This window comes from Barbatula barbatula (assembly GCF_947034865.1).
Source record: "Barbatula barbatula genome assembly, chromosome: 17".
In the NCBI taxonomy this organism is placed as follows: Eukaryota; Metazoa; Chordata; class Actinopteri; order Cypriniformes; family Nemacheilidae; genus Barbatula; species Barbatula barbatula.
Window position 1 is genome coordinate 16,358,058 of NC_136780.1, and position 24,797 is coordinate 16,382,854.

The window sequence follows — 24,797 nt, forward strand, 5'->3', positions numbered from 1 at the left end:
AAACAGATGGAAACTGTCTGTCAAAGCCATAGATGAAACCTAGATGATTTGGATTTAGGGTACATACATAGATTGTTCAATCACATACACAGATTAGCCTGGCCAAATCTGAAGGTGCCGCCACATAGGAATGACACATTCCTCGAAGGAGAACGATGCAATCCCTTTCAAAACAAAACAACAAGTCTCAACACGAAGCCTCTGGTTTAAGTGACACTCTGAGGTCCTGAAAGCATTGGATACTGTCTACAGAGGCTCATACAGAAGCAGAATTCAACACGACTTGAGCCTTTCAAAGCATTTAAATGAGTACAGATGTGCTGCTACTGAAGAGAAGAAACCCCTCTGGGATTGACAGCAAATTTAACATCCGGCTAACTTTAAAGGGACGGTGCCCCCAAACATTATATTTCTGTCATCTCTATATTCATTTTGTTTTAAAACCATATGACCGTTTTAGGTACGAAACAGGACAGAATGTCTACATTGATTTTTTTTTCAAACAGTGAAAGTGAAAGGTGGCTGAGACTGTCAGTAGCATTCTACCTAATATCTCTTTTTCATTTCGACAATAAGAAAGAAAGCCATGAGATATTTATATTTGTGGTGAAATGTCCCTTTCAAAGAAATACAAACTCTGTCATCATTTATTCACCCTCATGCGGAATATGACTCTGTGGAACACTCAAGAAGATATCTTGAGAAATGTCTCTGTGGTTTTCAGTTCATACAATGGAAGTCAATAGGGGTCCATGTTGAAAAGAATGAGGTCTGCTGCTACCTGAACCAACAAAACTGTAATAGGTCGGTCTGATGTTTGAGATTTTGAGATAACCGCATTCTTTATCAGAAAGTACAACTTTGTATGGGTTTAGATTATGGTACACTTGTCTTGAACACTTGAAAACCTTGACCTCAGCTGAAGCTCTTAAAGGGATAGTTTACCCACAAATGAAAAAACTATGTACGCTGGAGCGTGAATTTCAAGTGCATATTTCATGCACCAGGAAGTGAATAGCTAGTGAGGGACTTTGCACATTGTTCTAGATCCATTAGCCAATGGCTTTCATGGCTCAGGTGATTGGCTCAAACTCCCAAATACAACCACTGAGAAAAATTAATGTACGGATTTCTCCAGGTTTAAGAGATTTCCTGGCAAACAAGAACATTTGAGAGCTATTGGCAAAGGAGACGATATACTGTAAGTGCGTTGCAACATCTTTTTGAATGTTACTTGAAATACATTCCAAGGTTTCAAACACGCAAACTTTTGAATGCCACTCTTTACCCACCACAAACCAACCAAAATCATGTCGCAGGTTTAATCTTTATTGGTAGATCATTGACAAATCCAGGAGTCTGCCTTTTTATATACATATTCTCCGTCGCCAATGGCAGATTTGTGAGAGACTTATAAATATCCATATCTCCTCGGAAACAATTGAAAATCTGCTGGCAAGGAACGCCACTGTACACAAAACCACAGTAAGACACCACAGGCATGACAAAAGACTATTGACGTTTACATTACACAGGCTAAATAACCCTCTGCACACAAGCGCAGCACTCCCTTTAACACCTGCCAATAATTCAGCCTCTGCTAAGTAAATAAAGATTGATGTCTCTTAAGATCTTTGGCCCAGAGAGGAGAGGAGAGGAGAGGAGAGGGAGGACAGACAAGAGAACATTCTTTTATTCTGTCTCCTGCTGGCACCGCTCCAGACGATCACTCGTTTATTTACCTCTGACACACGCTGGGCCTGTCTCTCCCAGTGACAGCCCAGTCGTACCAGAGATTGATCCGCCGGACCAGGCGAGACGCACAGATGCCACTGGGCAAAAAGAAAACCTACAACCGGGACAACGGGTGGCATGGCGGGTTGCATGACATCTGCGCTTTAAATGAATTAGAACACAGAAGTTGGAAGATCCTGTTTATTGTAACTGAAAATGGCAGAGCCGAGGTAAATAGTATAACCACTATTTTAACTGGTGTCATGGATCATAAATTGAGGCATGTGGACACTGGCAAACAGAAGCTCTTAAAGTAAGATACAGTGTAAAAAAGGTAGGTTCCAAATCCAATGACCTAAATATGACTGATCTTGTGTTTTTACCATTACGTGTCAAACAAACATACCAGTATAGTTTAAGCTATGTACACTGTAACTTAATGCAAAATGTTATATAGTTCAAATGAGGTGAAGACTGTTTTGTAGACATATAAAAAGCATCTAATGCACATCTAACTTTAACGGTTATGCATTTGCCAGACGCTTTATTAGAATAAACGTCTGATACAAAGTCTACACCACATATCTCCGTTTTCTCATCTGTATCCCAGCAAGAATGAGAGGAGCGTCCTCAAGACACTTAGATAAGATACACATAGATATGTTTGTGAAAGATAGAAATTAAAATGAATATCAGGAAAAACAATGAGTATTTGTGTTGTTATTCTCATTAATATAATAAACCGTCATCATGGTGGTGGTTTAAAATGTATACGCTTTCTATTTTGTTTTGGATAGCCTCTATGGAACATTAACAATGGTTTAAATAACTATAACTAACAATAGTTAACTAACTATAGGTGTTATTTGTAGTATCATAGTCATAGTAACCACAAATGTACTACGGTGTTGCTACATCTGTTTAACTTTACATAGTTGAACCATAGTAAAAACATGGTTACTACATAATAAAAGCATGGTTACCTTAGGGAAAACAAACGAAGGCTATTATTATTAATCCGGCGTATACAACCTGCAGTAGCTTCCTATTGTAACGACCACGTCCGTTTTATTTCCCCATACATTTACATTAAAGTTGACTTTAAGGTATTCGTCTATTCCGAAAAGGACAAATTTAACTCACTTCGCGCAAAATCCACTGTAAACACTGTAACGTGTGACAACTAGCCCCGGGTTCCCCTCACATAAAAGCCTCTCATCCATCGCCGTTTCCTTAACTTACCTGAGCAGACTAGAGAGCGGGTGGGAAGCGCTGTGCCCGCCGCTCCCGACATTCCCGGACGATCCGCCGCCTCCCGCAGCGCCCGACCCGGTCGATTGTCTCTTGCCGGACAGGAGCTTCTCAACGGCGGCCAAATTCCCGGTGCGCGCCGCCTCCAGCAGTTCCTGCTCCTTCCCCATCTCACGGCGAGGAGGAGCGGCGGAGAGACGATCACACGGGCACACGAATCCAATGCACACCTATCCGACGCTGTTACGAGCATCCACGCGTTCTACGGCGCGCTTTCTGTCCGCTCGGTACACCAGCGGCGGCTGTTTTCGTGTTATTCCCGCTCCAAGCGCAGCCGCTCCGGGAAACTTTCTCTTCCAGCGCCCTCGTAGAAACTTCCTCTGGCACGGCTCGACACGTCACTTCCGCGACTGGTGCGCTCCATGGTGACGTCGCGTTTGGTCCAAATTATGCAGGATCGTTTCATTACTCTTATGATGCTGGAATAGCATTTGGGGGATTGAAAGCGACGAGAGCCGTTACGTGAACCCCCAGTCCGAACACTAATGTCTTTATCATGACATTAGAGCAACAATAAATGTGTTGATCAAGGAAAAAATCACTTGACAGATTTGTACTAGGCCTACTGGGCCTGAGAAAGATGACTTAAATGTTATGAAACACCACAATGCTTAGTGTTCGGATGCATTTTAACGGCCATACGCATTATTTCTAGTTGTTATCACACATCTTTCAAGCTCTAAAATATTTCATTAAATATAGTTAGTGGGGGCCTTCAGACAGTTGTGGAAGTCAAAGTTGATGTAGTCACAATTCGTGGATCATTTATTCCAGGTGGAAGCCTAACGACATGAATCTCAAGTTTGGTCTTTGAAATTGTTTATTTTGTTATTGTAGAAATTATGTGTTCAATGACAGGGATGAATGCAAAGTGAGCTGATACAAAGTGAGCTGCCTCTGGTTATTCTTTAAGAACTGCTTTAGCAATAGACAGAGTGTCTGAATTTACACACGAGGTAGACATATTGTGCATATATGGGACTTTATTGACTGGTTTATTTACGTGAATATCAATAAATGCCCAAAATGAATCAACTCTTGTGCTTTGTAGCTATTCTGGCTCATTCTTCATTTGTGGTGGCAAGGTGTGTCCCTCTTCTTCACAATAGTTGAAATAAACTTAAAATACCAATAAATTATCACATATCTGCGTTTTTATTCTGTAGGATATACACAATTTGTGAACTATTCATAGTTACATTTTGTTTTAAATTACATATTTAATTGAGTTTGAGAGATTGCATTTGTAACAAAATATGCATGTTCCCGCCATACCTCACGCAGAAAGGTATCATGGCATATAATTGAAACAATATAAAAAAATGTAACACAAAAAAGTGGTTATATTGTGAATACTGGTTTTATTTTACACTTACAATTTTATTATCTATTTTATTATCTATTTGGACAACTTCCTGTGTGTAAAGGTCATTTCAGGTGCTGGTAGATCCGAGGGGTGCATGCCATTCTTTCTTATTGATTTTCTTAAAGTTAGGTACATTTCTGACAATTTCATGTGTTGCACTTTTTTAGTGTCATGTTGATACATACATACTTATTCATATTTCCAAAATGTCCCCTGATCTTGAAAAGTCTGTATTTAGGCTAACATAGCATATTCAACTCATTTTAAATGCACAGCAATAGATTTTATTAGAAGAAAACAAACATTTGCCACTCCAATGGAAGAATGACCCTTACATAAACATTGTTGGTCATTAAAAGCAACGGTTTCTTGGGTCACAGACTACCAAGAGAACTGTTAAAGGGTAGTTTATAATGTGCATACAAATACTTTTTTCTCAAACATTTGCATTTTAATATTTGTTACATTTGAACTTTCAAAATAAATGCATGCTTAAAAATACAAAATATAATTTCTATAGACAAAGTATACATCTTAATGTGATTTAATAATATAAAAGTGACATCGTAGTTGGAATCCCAATATATATATATATATAGATATGTTTATATTATTTCAAAATAATGTATTGAGTTGACAGCAAATTTCTACAAAAGGACAATTCGAGCTGTTAGTGTAAAAATAAAATAGTGCCGCTATTCAGCTCAATGGACTGCTATGTAGACCTCTTTACGGACGAATGTGTCAGGTCACAAACAGTCGTTAACAAGTAGCGTGCGCCATCCAGCGGGTAATACTAAAATATTCTACCAGACCTTTACTTTGAAATCAACCGGATGTTGTTCTGACTGACGGCACAGTTTGGCTCCAGTCTGCTTGTTTGCAATTCTTCTGTTGATTTAGCGCCACGTTAGTAGTTTATAAAGCAGATCAAAGCGGTTGTTGGTCTGAGGTCTGTTGCATTTTAAAGTTTCATTTTTTGTATTCGCGTTGTGATCGGTGTTCACGCTTAAACGCTTGTTTATTGTGTAACGTTAACGCACGGTACCACGATTTACTCTGTCTGTGCATGAAATGCCATGATATGTTTGAGCCAAGGAATATTTAAATCATATATTAGTAAACAAAATGTATTTATTGTTGTGAGGTGAGTGGGACTCTTAAAATGAATGATGGCTATCATGATTCACGCGTGACTATGGTCAGATTACAGGAATGAGAATGAGCAAAAGACCCTAAAGTTGTAACTTGAGTAGCGTAAATAGAGGTTACGTTTAATGTTGTTTATGACAGCTTTATTTAATTTATTACAGATTTTCATCTCTTAGCCCAGCCATGGCAGACCCAGCCCGTGTGAAACCTGAAGCGGGATTCAATGAGACCAGGTTCAAGCAGAGCGAGGGTCCGGGTGATGGTCCGGTTAGCGGCAGTACCTCCTCTAAACCCACTGCAGGCCAGACCAATAAAAAAGAAGAAAAAACTGTAAGTCATTCAAAGTCCTGTCCGAATTAAAGTTGTTCTTTTTTGCTTATCTGGTTTATATCACTGCTTCACTTCACTTTAGACGTCAGCCGAACATACTGCTGCTGGTGAAGAAGAGGAAGAGGGATCTTCATCTCTTAACCCCCCACCTGCTAAAAAACTAAAAATGGAGCAAGACAAGAAGAAAGAGAAACGACAGAAGGTTGATGAAGATGAAATACAAAAGATGCAGTGAGTTACAGTTGTGCATATTCGTGCCTTTTATTCTTCACGAAGATCTGTACTGATGGTGAAGCTGTTTGGTAGTTCAAAGACTTGATCTCAATTTCAATTGATGTCCAACAGAGTTTTAGTTTCATCATTTTCCGAAGAACAGCTGAACCGCTATGAGATGTACAGACGCGCAGCTTTCCCAAAAGCAGCCATTAAACGAGTAAGTACACCAGTTTTCAATGTAGTGGGATCACGTTCAATTAAAATGTAGCCAGACATTAAAAAAAGTCTTGAATGCATCCGAACACCCTACAAAGCTCATGAATATTTTGTGTTTTATTGTTTTTCAGTTAATTCAGTCCATCACAGGATCATCCGTTTCTCAGAATGTGGTCATCGCCATGTCTGGGATTGCAAAGGTGTTTGCCGGAGAGATAGTTGAGGAAGGTTTGTAAAATATAGTAAACATATACTATTTACTATATAAAGATTATGATTTGAGTAGAAACTGTCAATCTTTTGCTTTGCAGCACTTGATGTGTGTGAGAAGTGGGGAGACACGCCACCCCTGCAGCCCAAACACATGAGAGAGGCCGTGAGGAGACTGAAGACCAGAGAACAGATTCCCAACTCCAAACACAAACGCATCCTTTTCCACTGAGCGCACTCATTACTCATTGTCAGTTTTGTTTATAAGGGTCACAAACTGTTTACTTATTTTGTCTGCCGATTCTCCTCTTGAGAAACCAGTGCATTTGAAATGACAAAAAATAACTGTAACATTAATGGTATTAAAGAGTTGCAGGTAAAACTGTACAGTTTCTCATTGAGACTAAAGAAATGTTAGCATACTAGAGAAATGTCCTTCTTAATCTTTTTGTTTTAAATTTTGATTTGTCAGTGAAGGGTCACTTTTTTGTGAATAATTAAATCGTTTAAGTAAATATGCTTTTTTTATTATGAACTGGATCTTCTACACTATCTACACTTTCATCCAAGACCCCATTTAGGGTCATGCAAAGTGTAAATTTTCATTGATTTCCTGCTCCTTTATGACACTGGGGAAATGGTTGTGTCATTCTAGATCTTAGTCACACAATGTCTAATTTATCACAGCAAGGATACACCGAATATAAAACAAAGCAGTGTTTTACTACAAATGTTTTATACATCAAGCAGATAAAAAGGATTAGTGAGTATGACCATTTGTTTCCCATGCACAAAATCTCCAGTTATATATAAAGATAAATTGGAGACTATGGAAAATAAAATCTTGTTTGTTGATATTCTAGTAAATGTTAAAATGCAAATAGGTTTCTGCAATGGTTAGCTTTAGGGGATGACAGTCTCATGATTTAGGAGGTAAAACACTATTTGAGTTTTAAGGTAGTTGAATCAACTTTTTAGTACAGATACTATGGATTCCCTATCAAATTCTGCTATTTGAATAAACGTAAACATGGAAACATTAACCTGTACATTTAGCGTGCTGTAGTTTACAATAAAAAATTTAATTGATAAAGGACACTATTGTTCCCAATTTCAGTAGCAAACAGGATAAGTCAGACAAGAAAGTCTAAAATGAATATTCAATATAAAACATATACAGTTAGGTCCATATATATTTGGACACAGGCACAATTTTTGTTAGGTTTTTACCTAAACCTATTTTACCTAAACCAAGCTATAGTGATATAATGGATATGGGATGGAGGTGCACACTCTCAGGTTTAATTTGAGCGTATTTACATCCAAATTGGAAGAAGGGTTTAGGAATTACAGCTATTGAGAGTAGCTACCCCTCTTTTTCAAGGGACCAAAAGTAATTGGACAATTGAATCAAAAGCTGTTTTATGGACAGCTGTTGGGCTATTCCTTCGTTATTTCTTCATCAATTAAGCAGATAAAAGGTATGAAGTTGATTCTAAGTGTGGTATTTGCATTTTGAATCTATTGCTGTGAACCATCATCATGCGTTCAAAGGAGCTCAACATGCAGGTCAAACAGGCCATCATTAGGCTTAAAAAACAAAACAAATCCATCAGAGAGATAGCTGAACATTAGGAGTGGCCAAATCAACTGTTTGGTACATTCTGAGAAAAAAAGAATGCACCGGTGAGCTCAGCAACATAAAAAGGCTTGGACGTCCACGGAAGACAACAGTGGTTGATGATCGCAGGATTCTCTACTTGGTAAAGAAAAACCCATTCACAACTTCTAGCCAAGTGAAGGAGACCCTCCAGGAGGTAGGAGTGTCATTGTCAAAGTCTACAATCAAGAGAAGACTCTACGAGAGCAAATACAGAGGGTTCACCACAAGGTGCAAACCATTAATAAGCATCAAGAATAGAAAGGCACCTAAAAAAGCCTGACCAGTTCTGGAAAAGCATTCTTTGGACGGATGAAACTAAGATCAACCTGTACCAAAATGATGGGAAGAAAAAAGTATGGAGAAGACTTGGGACAGCTCATGATCCAAAGCATACTACTTCATCTGTAAAACATGGTGGAGGCAGTGTGATGGCATGGGCATGCATGGCTTCCAGTGGCACTGGATCACTGGTGTTTATTGATGATGTGACAGAAGCAGCCGGATGGATTCTGAAGTGTATAGGAATATACTGTCTGCCCAGATTAAGCCGAATGCAGCAAAGTTGATTGGATGGTGCTTCACGGTACAGATGGACAATGATCCAAAACACACTGCAAAAGCAACCCAGGAGTTTTTAAAGACAAGAAGTGGAATATTCTGCAATGGCCGAGTCAATCACCTGATCTCAACTCGATCGAGCATGCATTTCACTTGCTAAAGACAAAACTAAAGGCAGAAAGACCCACAAACAACAATTGAAGACAGCTGCAGTTAAGGCCTGGCAAAGCATCACAAAGCAGGAAACCCAGTGGAAACCCAGTCTTTGGTGATGTCCATGGGCTCTAGAATTCAGGCAGTCATTGCCTGCAAAGGATTCTCAACAAAATATTGAAAATGTACATTTTATTTACAATTATATTAATTTGTCCAATTACATTTGAGCCCCTGAAAATGGGGGGACTGTGTATAAAAATGGCTGCAGTTCCTAAAATGTTTATTTGATATTTTTGTTCAACCCCTTGAATTAAAGCTGAAAGTCTGCACTTCAAATTAATCTTGATTGTATCATTTTAATTGTATTCTGGTGGCATACAGAGCTAGAAGTATGAAAATTGTGCCTGTGTCCAAATATATATGGACCTAACTGTATAAAACAAGAACTATTGTGGTATGTTCGTGGCACATGTTAACACTGCTAAAATATCAAGCAAAGTGTACATGTTGCACAAAATGAGAGACAATAAAGTAACCAAACTGCTCATTTTTGTATTTCTTTTCATCATAACGTTGTTTACAGATTTTGAGTCATTGCAAGCAAACCAAAAGGTTTATAAAGGTCACACTATAGGTCCTGAAGAAGATGAACCAGACACGTTTCAGTTTCCTCGATAGCATTTACATCTGCACAACATTGTTTGCTCATCTGCGATACGTTTTTGAGACGTCAGATGTCATATAAACATCTAGAAGATGTTCATAATTTAGAACGTATGTAAAATTGCTCTTTCTAAGATGTTAAGGAGACTCAGCAGATGCTTTCCAGATCTTTAAAAGACACACACAGGCTATCTGGGTTTAGATCATTCATGATAGAATCCACACAATAAACACCAATGAAATGCAAAGATCTCCACCTCATATTTCCACTTCCATTCAGAGCTCTTCCTCTCGTAAGGTTTTTTCTTTGCTATATTTAAATAAATTCGTTTCACCACACCCATAAATAAAAAAACTACATTTAGCTCGAAGCACGTATTCACAACAAAAAAACACGGATTTGTCTGCATAGCTACAACAAAGTGAAATAAAAACGGATCCATTTTGTGAAGAGAAGAGAAAGAGAAAACGTGCAGTGCAGTGTAATAATTCATACTGATCAACAATAAAACAAGATTACGCAAGAAAATATGAATTAACCTTCAAAGCTATATGCTACTCTGTAGGACGGCTAATATGTAAATTGTTTTGTCACCAGGGATAATACAGTAGTCCGACAGTTCTAGAGACTTGCAAACATTGCAGTGACTGTAGATACGAAATAACTATAAATGTTGCCATGGCCTTTACACAGAGTCTGTCTGAAGAAAGTCATACAGAGACAATGAGTAAGGTGGGTGTATTTGTAAATCTCATCGCCGCTGCAGCCATATCGTGGAGACGCTGTGTGTTTCGTTGCGAATAGAAAGCCTCTTTGTTGCCCTTCCAGAAGACGAGACAACTAAAAACGGATGGTTACATTTTATTTACAATACTGTTCCAGAACGGTACAATCAGAATATTCAAGTGTGTGCAGATCATTGCTTCTTGAACCTGGGAGAGATCAAGGCCGGCTGTGCACGAAAGCTTTTGTTAAAAACCTTTACAACTTCGCAAGGACAGTCTGGCACTTCAGATTTGCAGCCTGTGTGTTTATTTTCATTGATAAATACTTTGTTACGGACTAACCCGAGTTGAGTTTGTCGTGTGTTTGTAGCGCATGTTGTTTCTTTGTTCCCCACAGTGAGCCTCATTGCAAAGGTCATGTGCAAGGTCAGGGAAGAGGAGCATCAACTTCTATTTACCATTTGCACATTTACACAAATATCTCAGCCAACAGTGTTTGATCTCTATCAGCCCTGTGTGAACTTTAGAATGGCAAATCTTGCCTTTTGGTTAGAAAATGGGGGTTGTGAAATGATTCCTATTGTTTCTTCCAATCCTACACCCTCGTCTCCTTGTTCTCCACTAACCTCTCAGCTTACTTCCATAACATAATCAGCAGCTACACTCTTTCTGAACCTTCTCATACCTTCTGTATCCTCATCCCTCCCCCAAGTTTCATCATCTATATCTGCCAATGACTTTGCTACCTTCTTTGATAACAAAATGTCTGCCATCAAAAGCCAATTCTCCACACTGCTTATCCATGAGTCCATCACAACCACTAACTCTGACAAACTTTCCACCTTTTCTAAATCTTCCAGTTCAGTCAACCTACAACCTGCCAACAACTATCGCTCTAAGTCCAAGGCCTATTAAACATTTCCAATCACCATTCCTTGCTGGTGGAATGATCTTCCCAAATGACTTAGGACAGCTGAATCAATCACACTTCTCACAAAACAGCTGAAGACCCACCTTTTCCATGAGCTCCTTAATGTACCTTAGGAATAATAAAAACCTTTTATCAACATCTTTATTTTTTCGGAATTTCTTTGTATGGTGGATTATTCAGTCTTATTGTATCCCTAGTACTGGCATATCTTATGTTTATTGCTGCCTTGAGGTGAATCGCTTGTTGTTTGCCTTGCCACAGCTGTAAGTCGCTTTGGATAAAAGTGTCTGCCACAAATAAATAAATTAAAATGTAAGTGCAAATACAGTTCTTTTGGTTTTACACCTGTAGGCTATAGTTTAGATCTTGATGTTGTTGAAACGATGCCGAGTCACTGGCACTGATACAACCAAAATTCCCAAATCCTGGTATGTCTTACACATTGTCTATTGTTATGTATTCTATTTATATATTGCATTTATATCTATTTTTAAGAAAAATTTTATTGACAGTTTTCCTGCAAATTGCCTCAAATGTCACACATTTTCACTGGTAAAGAATTTAAAATATTTTTAAGTGTTTTTAAAACAGATCTCAATGGCACTGTATTCACATAATGCCTTATTTTCCCTGCCTCATAAAACAATATTTTGTAAAGGGACCATTGAATTTAATTGAGCTAAAATGGGCCACCGGAATAATTGGGCACGACATCAATTGATTTTTCAGTTTGTTTTGTAAGGATTCCTGTGTCACATAATATTGTACCTATCATTGTATCTAATATTTGAACCCATACATATATTTACACAATCAATCTCAATGTAAAAACAGTGGATACAAGATAAATAAAACTTCTTGAAGAATCTCTCTGAAGAGATCAATTGAAACAAAGACAATGGAAAGGTGAGAAAATTCGATTAGATGATGCTAATTTCATGGTTTGGGCAGAACATCTGTTAACTCTGTCAGAGCCTCTGTGAGTTCCAGTTCAGAATGAAACACGTGCTTTTCTAGATCCAGTCCATTCGCTGTAGAATAATTAGCCACGGCACCTGTCTCGATACATTTGTACTTGGAAATACACAGTACACAGACATATACAGTGTTATGTGAACACAAACTTTTATTCTGCATGCGATAAATCACGTTTGACAGCCCGAACTTAAACACATCTAATAATAGACTGCTTTGTATAAGACTATATTTAGAATAAACACTTTACATTTCATACAGTATGTTGCGATGCCTCATCTGCCAAAATGTCTAATGTTCATTACATTTCAGAATGTTCAGCAAATACTCTTTCCTGTTGTGTTTCAGTCTCAAAAAGGAAGATTCCTCTGATGCCAGCTGTGTGTCCATGCAGAGTGTCCAGTCAATGGGTGTGCCATTCAAGTTTAGTTCAGGAGACAAATTTGCTGATGTGAGAGGAGGACAGACTCGTGGTTAACTGAATACATCAGTATTCATTGATCAGTATTCAACTCTGGCCACACGTGTACTCCCAGGCTGATCCATTGTGGGCTCACAGGGTCCGTGCTAGCATGTTTTCGTTCATTTTTTTCAGTATTGTCTAGAGGGTATTAACATTCCCATAGTGTCACCATGAGGCAAAAAGGCACATCTTGGTTATGTATTTAACCTGGTTTCCTGTGAGTGCACAACAGTGTCATACTTAAGACATGCCTGGACATCTTCCTTTCTATTACAATTAGGTGACGTCTAATGCAGGCATCCCCTGAACCTTCATCCCATAAATAGGCAGGATTTCACATGTACTTCACATGCACATGATGCATTATCTCTTCTAAAATTTGTATATTGGGAAACTACCATATGTTTACATCTCCAACAAGCCTGTTGTCATTTGACTGCTAATCTTTTTCATTAATAGGGATATGTGGGAAAACTAAGTTTACGTTTTTGAAAATTGCTATTCTGTTTCAGTCTAAATGAGAAAGAATCTCCTGAACCCAGCTGTGTGTCTCTGAAGAGTGATCAATCAATGGGAGTGCCATTCAAGTTTAGTTCAGGAGACACTGATGGCAGGTAAAGAAAGTTTCATATGTTATGAAAATACAGATTTATACAAGTATTTGTGTGATAATGATTAAACAGAAATTTAAGAAGACTTTTAATGTATACCAACTGTCTACAGCAACAAACAGGATGAATCAAAGTCCGTTGGAGGGAAGCAGTTGGAGCCTGTTTTTGCGGTATGAAAGTTTTGCATGTATTTTGTTTTTTCTGCCAGGGCTGCATTCACGGTTACTCAATTATTCTTTCTTTTATACTTCTACCGATTACCCCACCCGCCCTACAGTACCCCGCTATACACTTTGAGAACCTACTTTGATATCTACTGCTATACATATGCACCTAAACTATGCACTATGTACTCTACCAAGAGTAGGATCATCTTAAATTGAAAAGAAATCTCTTTGAGTCTGGATTTGAATGTGACTACTGTGGGAGCACATCTGATCTCTTCTGGAAGCTGGTTCCAGTTGCGGCTTGCATAATAGCTAAATGCAGACTCTCCTTGCTTGGAGAGAACCCTTGGTATTTCTAGCTGATTCGATCCCAATGACCTGAGTGTTCTTTTGGGTCTGTATTCAATGAGCATGTCTGCAATGTATTGAGGTCCTAGGCCATTGAACGATTTATATACCAGTAATAAAACTTTAAAATCTATCCTATATGTAACTGGTAGCCAGTGTAAAGACCTGAGGACTGGTGTGATATGATCATATTTTCTGGTTCTGCTCAGAATCCTTGCCGCAGCGTTCTGTATGAGCTGCATCTGTCTTATGGTCTTTTTGGGGAGGTCAGTAAGGAGTCCATTACAATAATCTACCCTGCTGGTGATGAAAGCATGCACAAGTTTCTCTAAGTCTTGCCTGGAAACAAAGCATCTAATTCTTGCAATATTTTTCAGATGAATATATGCTGATTTAGTTATTGCTTTGACATGACTACTGAAGCTAAGGTCTGACTCTAAAGACACAACGAGATTCCTGACTTGAGTTTTTGTTGTTTGACCTTTAGAGTGAAGGTAGGCGTTCACCTTGAGAACTTCATCTTTATTTCCAAACGCAATGACTTCAGTTTTGTCTTTGTTCAACTGAAGAAAGTTTTGGCACATCCAACTATTTATTTCATCAATGCATTTGAGCAGGGAGTCAATGGGGCCAGTTTTCCAGCCTGTCTATAAGTATGTTGTGATGGACCATGTCAAATGCAGCACTGAGGTCGAGTAGGATCAGCACAGATAATTTGCCTGAATCAGTACTTAAGCGAATGTCGTTTACTATCTTAATGAGTGCTGTCTCTGTGCTGTGATGCGGGCGGAACCCAGATTGAAAATTGTCAAAGTATCCGTTTGAGCTTAAGAATTTGTTCAGCTGGTTGAAGACAACTTTTTCAATGATCTTACCTATGAAGGGAAGATTTGAGATCGTTGTTTAATATGGTCTTATCCAGATTGCTTTTTTTCAGGAGGGGTTTGACAACAGCAGTTTTCAGGGAGTTTGGGAAACTTCCAGAGAGAAGCGAGGCATTTACCACATCTAGGAGATCTGCTTCTAAACAGTTTAACACACTTTTGAAAAAAGATGTGGGAAGTGCATCAAGGGCGCAGGTTGATGTTTCAAGGTGTTGAACGGTTTCTTCCAAATTTTTCTTAAATGCTTGGAGTTGTGTAGTTATTCTAAGGCAGCTTGTAAAAAGGTAGAAGATAGCAAAATTTCACCGTTTACGTCCGAAGCTGGTGGGACACTGGCTACACTGGCTTCCTGTTAGTTTCGGGATTGATTTTAAAATTGTGTTATTTGTTTTAAGATCTTAAATGGGTTAGCGCCTATTTATTTATCTGTGCTTTTAAATGTATACATACCTGTAAGAGCACTTAGGTTGTGCAATCAGATGCTTCTTGACGTTCCGAGAACCAGGTTAAGAAATAAAGGTGACCGTTTCAGTGGTGGCACCACATTTGTTGAATGATTCATGTACACTTTAGAACTGTTCAGACTGTTGGCATTTTTAAGTCATTACTTAAGGGACACAAGTATTCTTTGGCTTTTATATAAGGCTGAGCGGAGACATTGGGATGTTTTTATATTTTATATATATTTATATTACTATTATTATAATTTTTACTATTGTATTCGTGTTGCTTGTGTGTCCCTCACGGTCGACTGCCGGCCACCAAACACGCTAAAAACAAGTCCAGGCCCTGTCGCTCGTCCTTTTGTGCTCCCGGAGCTTCTCCATGAGAGATGTTAGACCGGTGCAACGCGCAGCTGACACTCATTATCACTCCCCTGATCACCTCGGCCGTTCCCTCGCGGCTCTCGTCACGCCTTGCTCGGTACAGGGGTTTTGCATCTATACTCTTCAATTGTTCTCCAGCACCTTTGCCACTGGCAGAATGTTCAATAAATGGTTAAGGAAAGCTGCCCAAATAGTCTTTAAAAGTAAAAAAACAAAAGCCAGGCGGTTAGCACATATAACAAATTATTTATACTCTTGTCGCTCTGTTACTGACATTATTTGACTCTGTCATTGTGTCGATATTTACTGATTTTAGGAACTTGAACACCAAATGATCTCTCTGGTGAAGAAAGAGCTGAAGATCTTTAAGACACTACTGAGTCCAGATTATCCATCATATTCTGAAAGAAAGGAGGAGTATGAAGGTCACAGTAGAATCAGAGAGGGGCTTCTGAGGATCACAATATATGTGTTGAAGAAGATTAACCAGAAAGATCTTGCAGACACACTACAGACCAGTAAGAGATCACATGATTATTCGTTTATTTTTATTTTTGTGAGCATAATTATCATACATTAGGTTTTTGTGTTTATCACATGTCATGATGAAGAACTGTAGTTCAAAACAAAAACAAATGCAATATTTGGACTGTATACACAGGGTTCCATCTTCAACAGAACTGTTTTTTTAAACTGTCAATGAGTTATGTATGTATTTATTGTTAATCAGTGCATTTTATTAATTGTATATATTTCAATCCCGTCTTTCATCTGCTCATCAGAACTTGCTCCATTGTTTGTGACAAATCACAAATCCAGACTGAAAGAAAAATGTCTGAGTTTACATGAAGGAGTATTATATCAAAGCTCAGCCCTTCTGAATGAGATCTACACAGAGCTGTACATCACAGAGGGAGGGAATGGAGAAATCAATTATGAACCTGAGGTGAGACAGATTGAGCAATTGTCTAGAAGACCAGAGATTACATCAAATGTAATGACATTTTTAAAGCCTCACCTGGAGCGAAACCCATCAGAAACGTGCTTACTAAAGGAGTGGCTGGAATTGGAAAAACAGTCTCTGTGCAGAAGTTCATTCTGGATTGGGCTGAAGGAAAAGCAAATCAAGACGTTCACCTCATGTTTCCACTGCCGTTCAGAGAACTGAATCTGATTAAACACACAAATATCAGTCTGATGGATCTTCTTCATCAGTTCTTCACTAATACAAAACACCTGAGATCAATGGACCTTGATGACTATAAAGTTGCGTTTATATTTGATAGTTTGGATGAGTATCGGTTTAATCTTTATTTCCAGAACAGCAGGAGTTAGTTTGATGTGACAGAATCAGCGTCAGTGGATGTGCTGCTGACAAACCTCATCAAGGGGAATCTGCTTCCGTCTGCACTGATCTGGATCACCTCTCGACGAGCAGCAGCCAATCAGATTCCTCCTGAGTGTGTTGATCTGATCACAGTTGTCCGAGGATTCAATGACCCTCAGAAGGACGAGTATTTCAGGAAGAGAATAAACATGGAGAGTCTGGCCAACAGAATCATCTCACACATGAAATCCTCCAGAACTTTATACATGCTGGATTTCAGCCACAGTTCTCCAGAGAATGTTGAGTGAGGCAGAGAGTCAAGCGGAGATCCCCAAGACTCTCACTCAAATGTTCACACACTTCCTGATCTTTCAGATCAAACTAAAGAGTCAGAAGTATGATGGGAAATGTGAGGTAGATCTTCAGCAGGCTAGAAAGAGTCTTGAGTCTCTGGGAAAACTGGCTTATAAACAGCTGGAGAAAGGGAACCTGATCTTCTATGAGGAGGATCTGAGAGAGTGTGGCATTGATGTCAGAGAAGCATCAGTGTACTCGGGTGTCTGTACTCAGATCTTTATAGAGGCGCCTGGACTGCACCTTGGGAAGGTGTTCAGCTTTGTTCATCTGAGTGTTCAAGAGTTTCTTGCTGCTTTGTATGTTGTTTTTCACTTTTCCCAACAAGCACCAAGAATCCTCAGTATGTTCAGATCACCTTTGGCAGATTTACTGAAGAGTGAAGTGGACAAGGCCTTGCAGAGTGAGAATGGACACTGGGACCTTTACCTCAGATTTCTTCTGGATCTCTCGCTGGAGTCTAATCAGACACTCTTGCAAGATCTACTGCCACAGACAAGAAGCGGCTCAGAGAGCAGTCAGGAAATGAATAAGTATATCAAGCTGAAGATCGAAGAGGATCCCTCTCCAGAGAAATCCATCAATCTGTTTCACTGCCTGAATGAACTGAATGATCATTCTCTAGTGAAGGAAGTGCAAACATACCTGAGCAGAACGGGTGCTCATCGTCTCTCTGGAGTCAGACTGTCTCGTCCTCAGTGGTCAGCTCTTGTGTTTGTGATGCTCAGAAGAGGAGCTGGATGAGTTTAAACTCGATACTTATGATGCATCTCAGAAATGTCTTTTGAGGTTGCTGCCATTGGTCAAAGTAGCTAGAAAAGCTGAGTAAGTGAAATTAAATCTTTAAAGGCTTCGTTGTAAATGATAATTTCTAGAGGAAAATGGAATTTGTTGTAGTGTCATGGGATAGCACTCTTTAGTATTCCAAGTTCGGTGATTCTTAATTGTCATACTTACTGCCCACCATGTTACCGTTGAACACATACTTTTTTTAATGCATCATAGACGTTATGTTGGTTAAACACATTATTGGAAACTGTAAAATCCAACCTATCACATGTAGCTGCAGCTTGTCTTTGTGGGAAGGTGGAGCAGTGCCCCACAATAAAATTCACAATTTGTTGAATGGGTCGTGTAACTTTGTCGCATTTAAGTTTAGTCAAGTAACGGTTCTTCTAGTTTTAACCCAGAAATTATACTGGCTAGACATACTTATAACTTGCAAGCTAATTAAAAATAATCTACACAGAGTCTATTCTTTGCTATTTCTGTGAGTTTCCATGCAACTCTGTATCATTACTTGTTCTGAGATTAATACAGATCTTTTAACTATTTCTCCCTAGTCTAAGTGGCTCTAGTCTAACAGAAAAAAGTTGTTCAACACTGGCCTCAATTCTTAGCTCTAGCTCCTCAAGTCTGATAGAGCTGAACTTCAGTAGCAATAATCTGCAGGATTCAGGAGTGAAGCTGCTCTCTGATGGACTGAAGAATCCAAACTGTGAACTGAAGACATTGAAGTAAGATATTACTCTCTTCAAGTTAAAGTTGTTGACTAAGGTGAAGGTTTAATTTCTTGCATATTAATGCAAGTGTTTTTAGAGAGGTAAAGAGTTATTACATACGCTGTGACATTAGACAATAATACAGTGATTTTCCATCGCCGGTACAAACTGAATTTTCAAATATATAAGATGTTAAATGTTGTTTTCTAATATCAGTAATAATATGATGGCATAAAAACGATTACTTTAGCAATCTTTCACGAGACTCACTATTTTCATTCTCATGAGAGTTTAATGTCATATGCAGATCGATTTGCCCACCGTATTATGTTCTGTCTTTGTGGTCCTTGAGTTTTAGTAGTTAAATAATATAAGTTGTCTTTGTTGGGTCACTGATTAAGCAATGTGACAAACAATGCAAGTAAGGTCAGAAAAAAACATACACTTGCATAGACATAAACTCATTACAGTACTTCTTGCTCACAGTACTTATTTAGTCTATCTTTAGCTGAATGCTGACAGATGTTCTCTCTTTCTGCAGGCTTTCTAACTGCAGTATTAGAGAGAAAGGCCTAGCTGATCTGGTATCAGCGTTGAGATTTAACCCTACACACCTGATAGAACTTAATATGAGCCGAAATGAACTAGAAGACACAGGAGTGAAGCTGCTTTCTGGTCTACTGGAGGATCCGCGCTGTAAACTGGAGAAGTTACAGTAAGTTTCAATACCTTTTTGCATAATTACTGTATTGACCGTTTCACTCACGTCCGACCCCCAGTTAACTTCCGGTTTGTGTTTGGCTAGTGTCTAAAGAATATTTTTATATTATGTTAATATTCATTGATTATTTTATCGTATAATAACTGTATCAAATAAACGATTTATTGAATTTTGTTGTATGCTCATTTTATTAAATATACAAATTGGTTGAATGGGTCTTGCACCACGGTCGCATTTAAACAGACCGTATGGTACATTGACATTTAGCGGTTGAGCTTGGTATCGCAGTCTAAAATTAGGGGTCACAAAAGTGCACATGCGCAGAAATTGTTTATGTTGTTAAAATGACTAGAAAGAATAATCTACTACTGTTAGTCATGTCTTCAGTTTAGATATTCTATAGACCACTTCGCAAGATGTAAACATCTCACAGGACCAAGGTGCTACATATATACAGGCATAAATAACTATGATAGTTTGACAATAAATTACTATGTTTTCATACAAATGTTGAGTTTTAATTTCTATTTAAAATCTAACATATGTCATTAAATCTTAAAGATGTTTGACATTTTAAATCGGTTATAAATAATCTGTCGGTTGTATTTTGTTCAAACGTTTGTGTAGTGAAACAGGAAGTTCTTCTGGAACAACATTGTTGATGTCATCTGAAGTGGTCTATAGGACATGCCACACACTATACGTCGTACATATAAAATCATGTCCAATCACTTCTAAATGCTTTAAAGAAAGATTCATTAATTAGTTAATTTAATAAAAATGTATGGTTGTCACATTACCGGAATGGGTTTCCATAGCAAAGAAAATGTCTATAACACAAATGTGCCGTCCTAATTACTATACTGAAAAAGTTGAGTATTGTTCTAACTGTATTTACTCTGCAGGTTGTCTCACTGCAATATTAGAGCTGAAGGTTGTGCTGCTCTGGCTTCAGCTCTGAGATCAAACTCCTCAAGCCTGAGAGAACTTAATCTGAACTATAATGATCTCGGAGATTCAGGAGTGAAGCTGTTCAATGATTCTGGAGAATCCACACTGTAAACTGGAGAAATTACAGTAAATTATTCTTTCATTTAGGTCTACACGATTGACCACATTTGAATCAAGACTGCAGTTACAGCTGTCGTAATTCACTATACTATAAACTATAAAACTATAAATTGCTGCTTATATCATTACAGAACATTTAATGAAGCTATATATTCATGTTGGATATTTCTCTCCAGTGTTTTACAGTATTGATCCTCTACTGCGATATTCATAAAAATACATTTCAAAGGACCAACCACAGCTGCACAAATGTCAGGAGCATAGGCAGAGTATAGATGAGCCACGGCAAAGAGATGTCATGGATAAAAGACAAGAACTAGACAAACCAAAACCTTTATAGGTGAAGAGTTCATCAGACAGGGATGAATGTGGTATTTAGCGGGTTTTGAAGCAAAAATATTTGAGTAACGTATACTTTGTGTCAAGATCATTAATTTAACGCCATGTATCATTTTTGACAGCATCTGAACTCTTTAGAAATAACCTTTTTATACATAGAACCAACTTTTGTATTGATATTCCTTGCTATTGTATTTATGCAGATTGTATCACTATTATTTTATTTCAAGAAAACATGAATATGTGAATACAGATAAAATAATTCATAAACGCCAGGATATACCTTTTACAATTCAATTTAATTTTATTTACTGTATATAGCGTTTTTCAATGTGCATTGTTCCAAAGCAGCTTTACAGGAGAAAATAAGAAAAACTTATTTTTTTTTTACCTTTTTTGTGTTTTTCACAGTACAAGTTAAATTCTTCTAGTAAATAATATCTAATGTCAGCAGTCTCCCGGTGGTTTATTTAGCATATTTTGCATTAAGTGAAAGTTTGGCTGAAAAGATGTGTCTTTAATCTAGATTTAAATTGGGCGAGTGTGTCTGATCCTGGAATAGTATCGGGAAGGCTATTCCAGAGTTTAGGTGCTACGTATGAGAAAGCCCGACCTCCTTTATTGTGTTCATCATTAAGTATTCATTCATTTATTTTACTAGTTAATTACCTATTTGATTAAAAGTTTACTATCAAAATAGTTAAACGTCTTTAAAAGAGCATAAGATAAGTCCCTGTCTGTAACAGGATGTTACTAAGAGATGGCAAAGCCCACCCTACATCCCTGCCACCCCTAGGTTTCCACACCCACACCTTGCTTACCTTAATGTTTTAAAAAAACAAGACATGGCATGTAGAAGCATCCCAAAACAACGCCTAGGCCACCCCCCACATACCTGTGTGTTTTTTCTTTTGTTTATAATATTAAAAGAGTGAATAAATGACATACATTTGGGGTAAGATATGATGTGTAGAGTTGTACCTTTGGGATAAGATGGCCCTCTCAGCATGAAGTAAATGTTTCTGAGGCATCTTTCCCCAGATTTTTGGGTTACTAGAAATTTGTAAAGATTGGCAATTAAGTTAATAATAATAATAATAAATATCTTGATAAAATAGACTGAGGTATTATTGTGTCTGTGTGTCTAGATTTAAAAAAATGTGTGAGTAGTTGTTCCGAATGATTTGTTTAGTGTTTACATGATTTAATAATTACATACATATCTTAATAGCAACATATTTACTTCACAAGTCATCACATACAAACGCAGAGTGAAAAAAATGAAATGACTTTAGTCTTTCTCGGTATAACTGTTTTTCAGGTTTGTACAAAATACAAAATTTTTGTAATTATGAAAGTACCCAATTTTACATATTTAGTTACATTTAGATAAGTAATGGTAAAGTATTAGAAAATACTATATTTTAAAAAGTACTCAAATATTATTTGGGTATGTGCAAAACGTATATACAAATTTGCAACAGTTAACTAATTAATGTACGCTGATGGGGCATCTTCCCCAAGTAAGTACTCTGTTCCTAAATAGACTAACATTTTAAGTGGTGACAACCAGAATAATCATTTCCACGACAATAACACAAAAGATTATGTCAACTCTCCAACTTTATTGATAAATGTATTTGCAAATATTTAACGTGGGTTGTGGGATCTCATTTCTGTATTTTGAAAATAAAGCCATTTGAGGTGCATATAAACCGATTTGAAACCTAAAAGACGTGTGAGAAGTGAGTTAAGAGTCTGAGGAGGAGTCTTTGACGTCTGTGCTTTCTGTGGCCTCGCTGACCTCACTCATCTCTTTACTCTCTCCACCGCTGTCTCCATCTCCCTCCTTCTCACCATCCTGTACAGACAGCTTCTCCACCAGACCGGTCACAGATGTGTCCTGAGATGTAGGAGCTTCTGAACCCCACAGACGTACCCCCGGCTTCTGCAACTGCACATCATAGTTGTTCATTTTTACAGTTGACCATTTTACATGATATTTCACAACGACACACTAAAACCATTGTGATTCGAATATATGAAGGTGTAGGTTTAAGTAAAACAAAACATCACAAGATGATTTACATGATGTGATGTCACACCTCATCTGCCATCTGTGTGAGATTTCTCTTCATAGCATAAGCGTCTTCTCCATCTGCGTAGTATTTCGGCTCAACTTCACTGATCCTACAAAACAGTATCGACAGAAACAATTTACTATCAATACAAAGAGACAAGAATCCTATACAGTTAATGTGTTTGACAAATGAATATACTGTTTACAGTATTATATGTCTTATACTGTACAAAAAAATGGTGGAACGAAGACGCTTTCTCTAGAAACCTTAATAATACGTTTATTTACTGTACAGTGTAAAAACAATACTCACTGAAATTTAAGCGTGTTGGAGTACAAGTGAAGAGCAGCCCGGTTACTGAAATACAAACAGCAACATGGTGAAGAAGACATTCCAGAAAATCTGTAAAACCTCACGTGATAAATGATAAACTCCCTCACACATCTTACCTTTTCCTTACATGTAAAGAGACATATTTGGCATTGAAGTTCTCAATCATGGCTCTGCTGGCCTGATCCATAAGTTTCTGAGCCAGTCCAAGACGCCTGTGAGAGCGTTTAACTGCCTGCATAAACACAGGTCAGTGCATTATTATACAACGCTTACTACATATGCAATCATAATAAAAGTCTCAAGAATCACATCTTTCCAAAAGACTAGCCTACACTAACCAGTGATGTAATGTGTCCATGCGGCACATCATCTGGATCTTCCTCCCTATGAAATTTACGACACACAATTATTATAAATGTTTAATTATTGTTTGAAATAAACCCAATAGGTGTTACTATAACAAACAATACACTTACATTTTTGCCAAAACATATCCCACTATTTTTCCATTTTCGTCTTCTGCTATGTAGGAGAGCTGAAAAACAAACACAATAGTAACACAGTCCGCTGTGCTGAGATCAGTGTTTGTACACGGTGTCTGTCACAGACCTGTGGCCAGGAGAGGCCGTGGTAGAAGTAGTATTTCATCTGATAGTTCTCTGGAAGACACAGCAGGTTGCAGTGCTGCATGTTCATCAGATCTTCAGGCTGAGATAATAATACAAACAAAAACATTGTAGTCGGCTTGCCATGTGTAAAGGCAAGTCATTTCACACGTGGAAGCCAATAACAACAAAGCCTTAGTATCATTATAGAAGTGCGCAATTTCGGCCGCAACAGATGCGTGTTAAAGCTCTCTGACCGTGCCCACGATGGTGCTTATACCACTGTCAGTATAGCGCTAACTCACTTACTAGCATCAGATGCTGGACTTTCGTGTGATAGCTAACGTTAATGTAATGTCTGCAGTATGCGCTTTACTCACCCGAGCGTTGCGTATATTCATCGTGTTTGCTGGACTAGTTAATAAATATATAAAATAGACTAATGGGAGTTGTCGAATGGACAGAAAACACCTCGAGAAGGCGCAAATAACAGGGCAAACGAAAATAGCTACACCTCTACGACCATGTTGCCCAGGACCGGAAGACGGATGTTAGGGGAGCGTTTCCGGTACAAAATAAAACAAAAGCCCTAACAGATAGTGGGAATATAATTTCATATAAATACATATATTCAAGTGACACTTTTTATATGAAATTATATTATAAGCGTGTTGTTTAGTATCTGGAAATGATTTTTCTCGTGTTTTAAACCTACACAAAGTGAAAACGACGGACTGATCTGCATAACACAAAATGGGGCCTTTTTTCTGCAACGAATTGACAATAAGATAAGGTGCACAACTTATAGAATACTGAATAAAACTATTAAATGTAATAGATTTTTTACGTTTACTTTGTTATCAAAATTTCAGATGAACTGTTGCATATGGTGTGTAACATATATATAACAGTAGGCCTATGCTACACTCATTTATCATAAATGAGCAAATACGTGTT

The 24,797-nt window shown here is 38.0% G+C and overlaps 3 protein-coding genes and 1 pseudogene across 6 annotated transcripts in view; 2 read left to right on the plus strand and 2 right to left on the minus strand.

The window, feature by feature from the left end:
- The window catches only part of LOC306906997 (ankyrin repeat and SAM domain-containing protein 1A), a 70,107-nt gene extending 66,678 nt beyond the window's left edge, over positions 1–3,429 (minus strand). The window contains 1 exon segment of the mRNA XM_079478799.1: positions 2,977–3,429. Coding sequence (XP_079334925.1) covers positions 2,977–3,155 — 179 coding nt within the window. The 5' untranslated portion in view covers positions 3,156–3,429.
- A 1,728-nt stretch (positions 3,430–5,157) lies between these two features.
- On the plus strand, positions 5,158–7,050 carry taf11 (TAF11 RNA polymerase II, TATA box binding protein (TBP)-associated factor). 2 transcript variants are annotated; one of them, XM_079477647.1, is made up of 6 exons: positions 5,158–5,363; positions 5,725–5,893; positions 5,976–6,124; positions 6,239–6,326; positions 6,457–6,553; positions 6,637–7,050. In XM_079477647.1, exons 2-6 carry the CDS (start codon positions 5,747–5,749, stop codon positions 6,765–6,767), a joined length of 612 nt encoding a protein of 203 aa, XP_079333773.1. In that variant the 5' UTR covers positions 5,158–5,363; positions 5,725–5,746; the 3' UTR covers positions 6,768–7,050. The 2 variants fall into 2 exon arrangements, with proteins under 2 accessions (XP_079333773.1, XP_079333774.1); XM_079477648.1 differs by having other exon boundaries at positions 5,361–5,558.
- Positions 7,051–12,130: 5,080 nt separating this feature from the next.
- Positions 12,131–20,473, plus strand: LOC306906703 (NLR family CARD domain-containing protein 3-like; annotated as a pseudogene). Its single transcript has 7 exons — positions 12,131–12,138; positions 12,556–12,658; positions 15,824–16,025; positions 16,290–18,013; positions 18,532–18,705; positions 19,232–19,405; positions 20,317–20,473. The product of its transcript is annotated as an NLR family CARD domain-containing protein 3-like (transcript).
- A 1,953-nt stretch (positions 20,474–22,426) lies between these two features.
- On the minus strand, positions 22,427–24,431 carry naa10 (N-alpha-acetyltransferase 10, NatA catalytic subuni). Of its 2 annotated transcripts, none has more exons than XM_079478392.1 (8): positions 24,221–24,431; positions 23,845–23,943; positions 23,712–23,770; positions 23,574–23,619; positions 23,352–23,467; positions 23,215–23,259; positions 22,927–23,011; positions 22,427–22,769 (listed from the first exon to the last, which is right to left on the minus strand). In XM_079478392.1, exons 1-8 carry the CDS (start codon positions 24,239–24,241, stop codon positions 22,572–22,574), a joined length of 669 nt encoding a protein of 222 aa, XP_079334518.1. In that variant the 5' UTR covers positions 24,242–24,431; the 3' UTR covers positions 22,427–22,571. The 2 variants fall into 2 exon arrangements, with proteins under 2 accessions (XP_079334518.1, XP_079334517.1); XM_079478391.1 differs by having other exon boundaries at positions 22,427–22,775.
- Positions 24,432–24,797: the final 366 nt, after the last annotated feature.

Coding starts and splice junctions, on each gene's coding strand:
- taf11 (XM_079477648.1), top strand. CDS start 5,491: ATGATATGTTTGAGCCAAGGAATATTTAAATCATATATTAGTAAACAA. Junction 6,327..6,456: donor CAAAAGCAGCCATTAAACGA/GTAAGTACACCA, acceptor ATTGTTTTTCAG/TTAATTCAGTCCATCACAGG. Junction 6,554..6,636: donor CGGAGAGATAGTTGAGGAAG/GTTTGTAAAATA, acceptor TTTGCTTTGCAG/CACTTGATGTGTGTGAGAAG.
- naa10 (XM_079478391.1), bottom strand. CDS start 24,241: ATGAATATACGCAACGCTCGG. Junction 23,944..24,220: donor TGAATATACGCAACGCTCGG/GTGAGTAAAGCG, acceptor TTATTATCTCAG/CCTGAAGATCTGATGAACAT. Junction 23,771..23,844: donor ACGGCCTCTCCTGGCCACAG/GTCTGTGACAGA, acceptor TTTGTTTTTCAG/CTCTCCTACATAGCAGAAGA.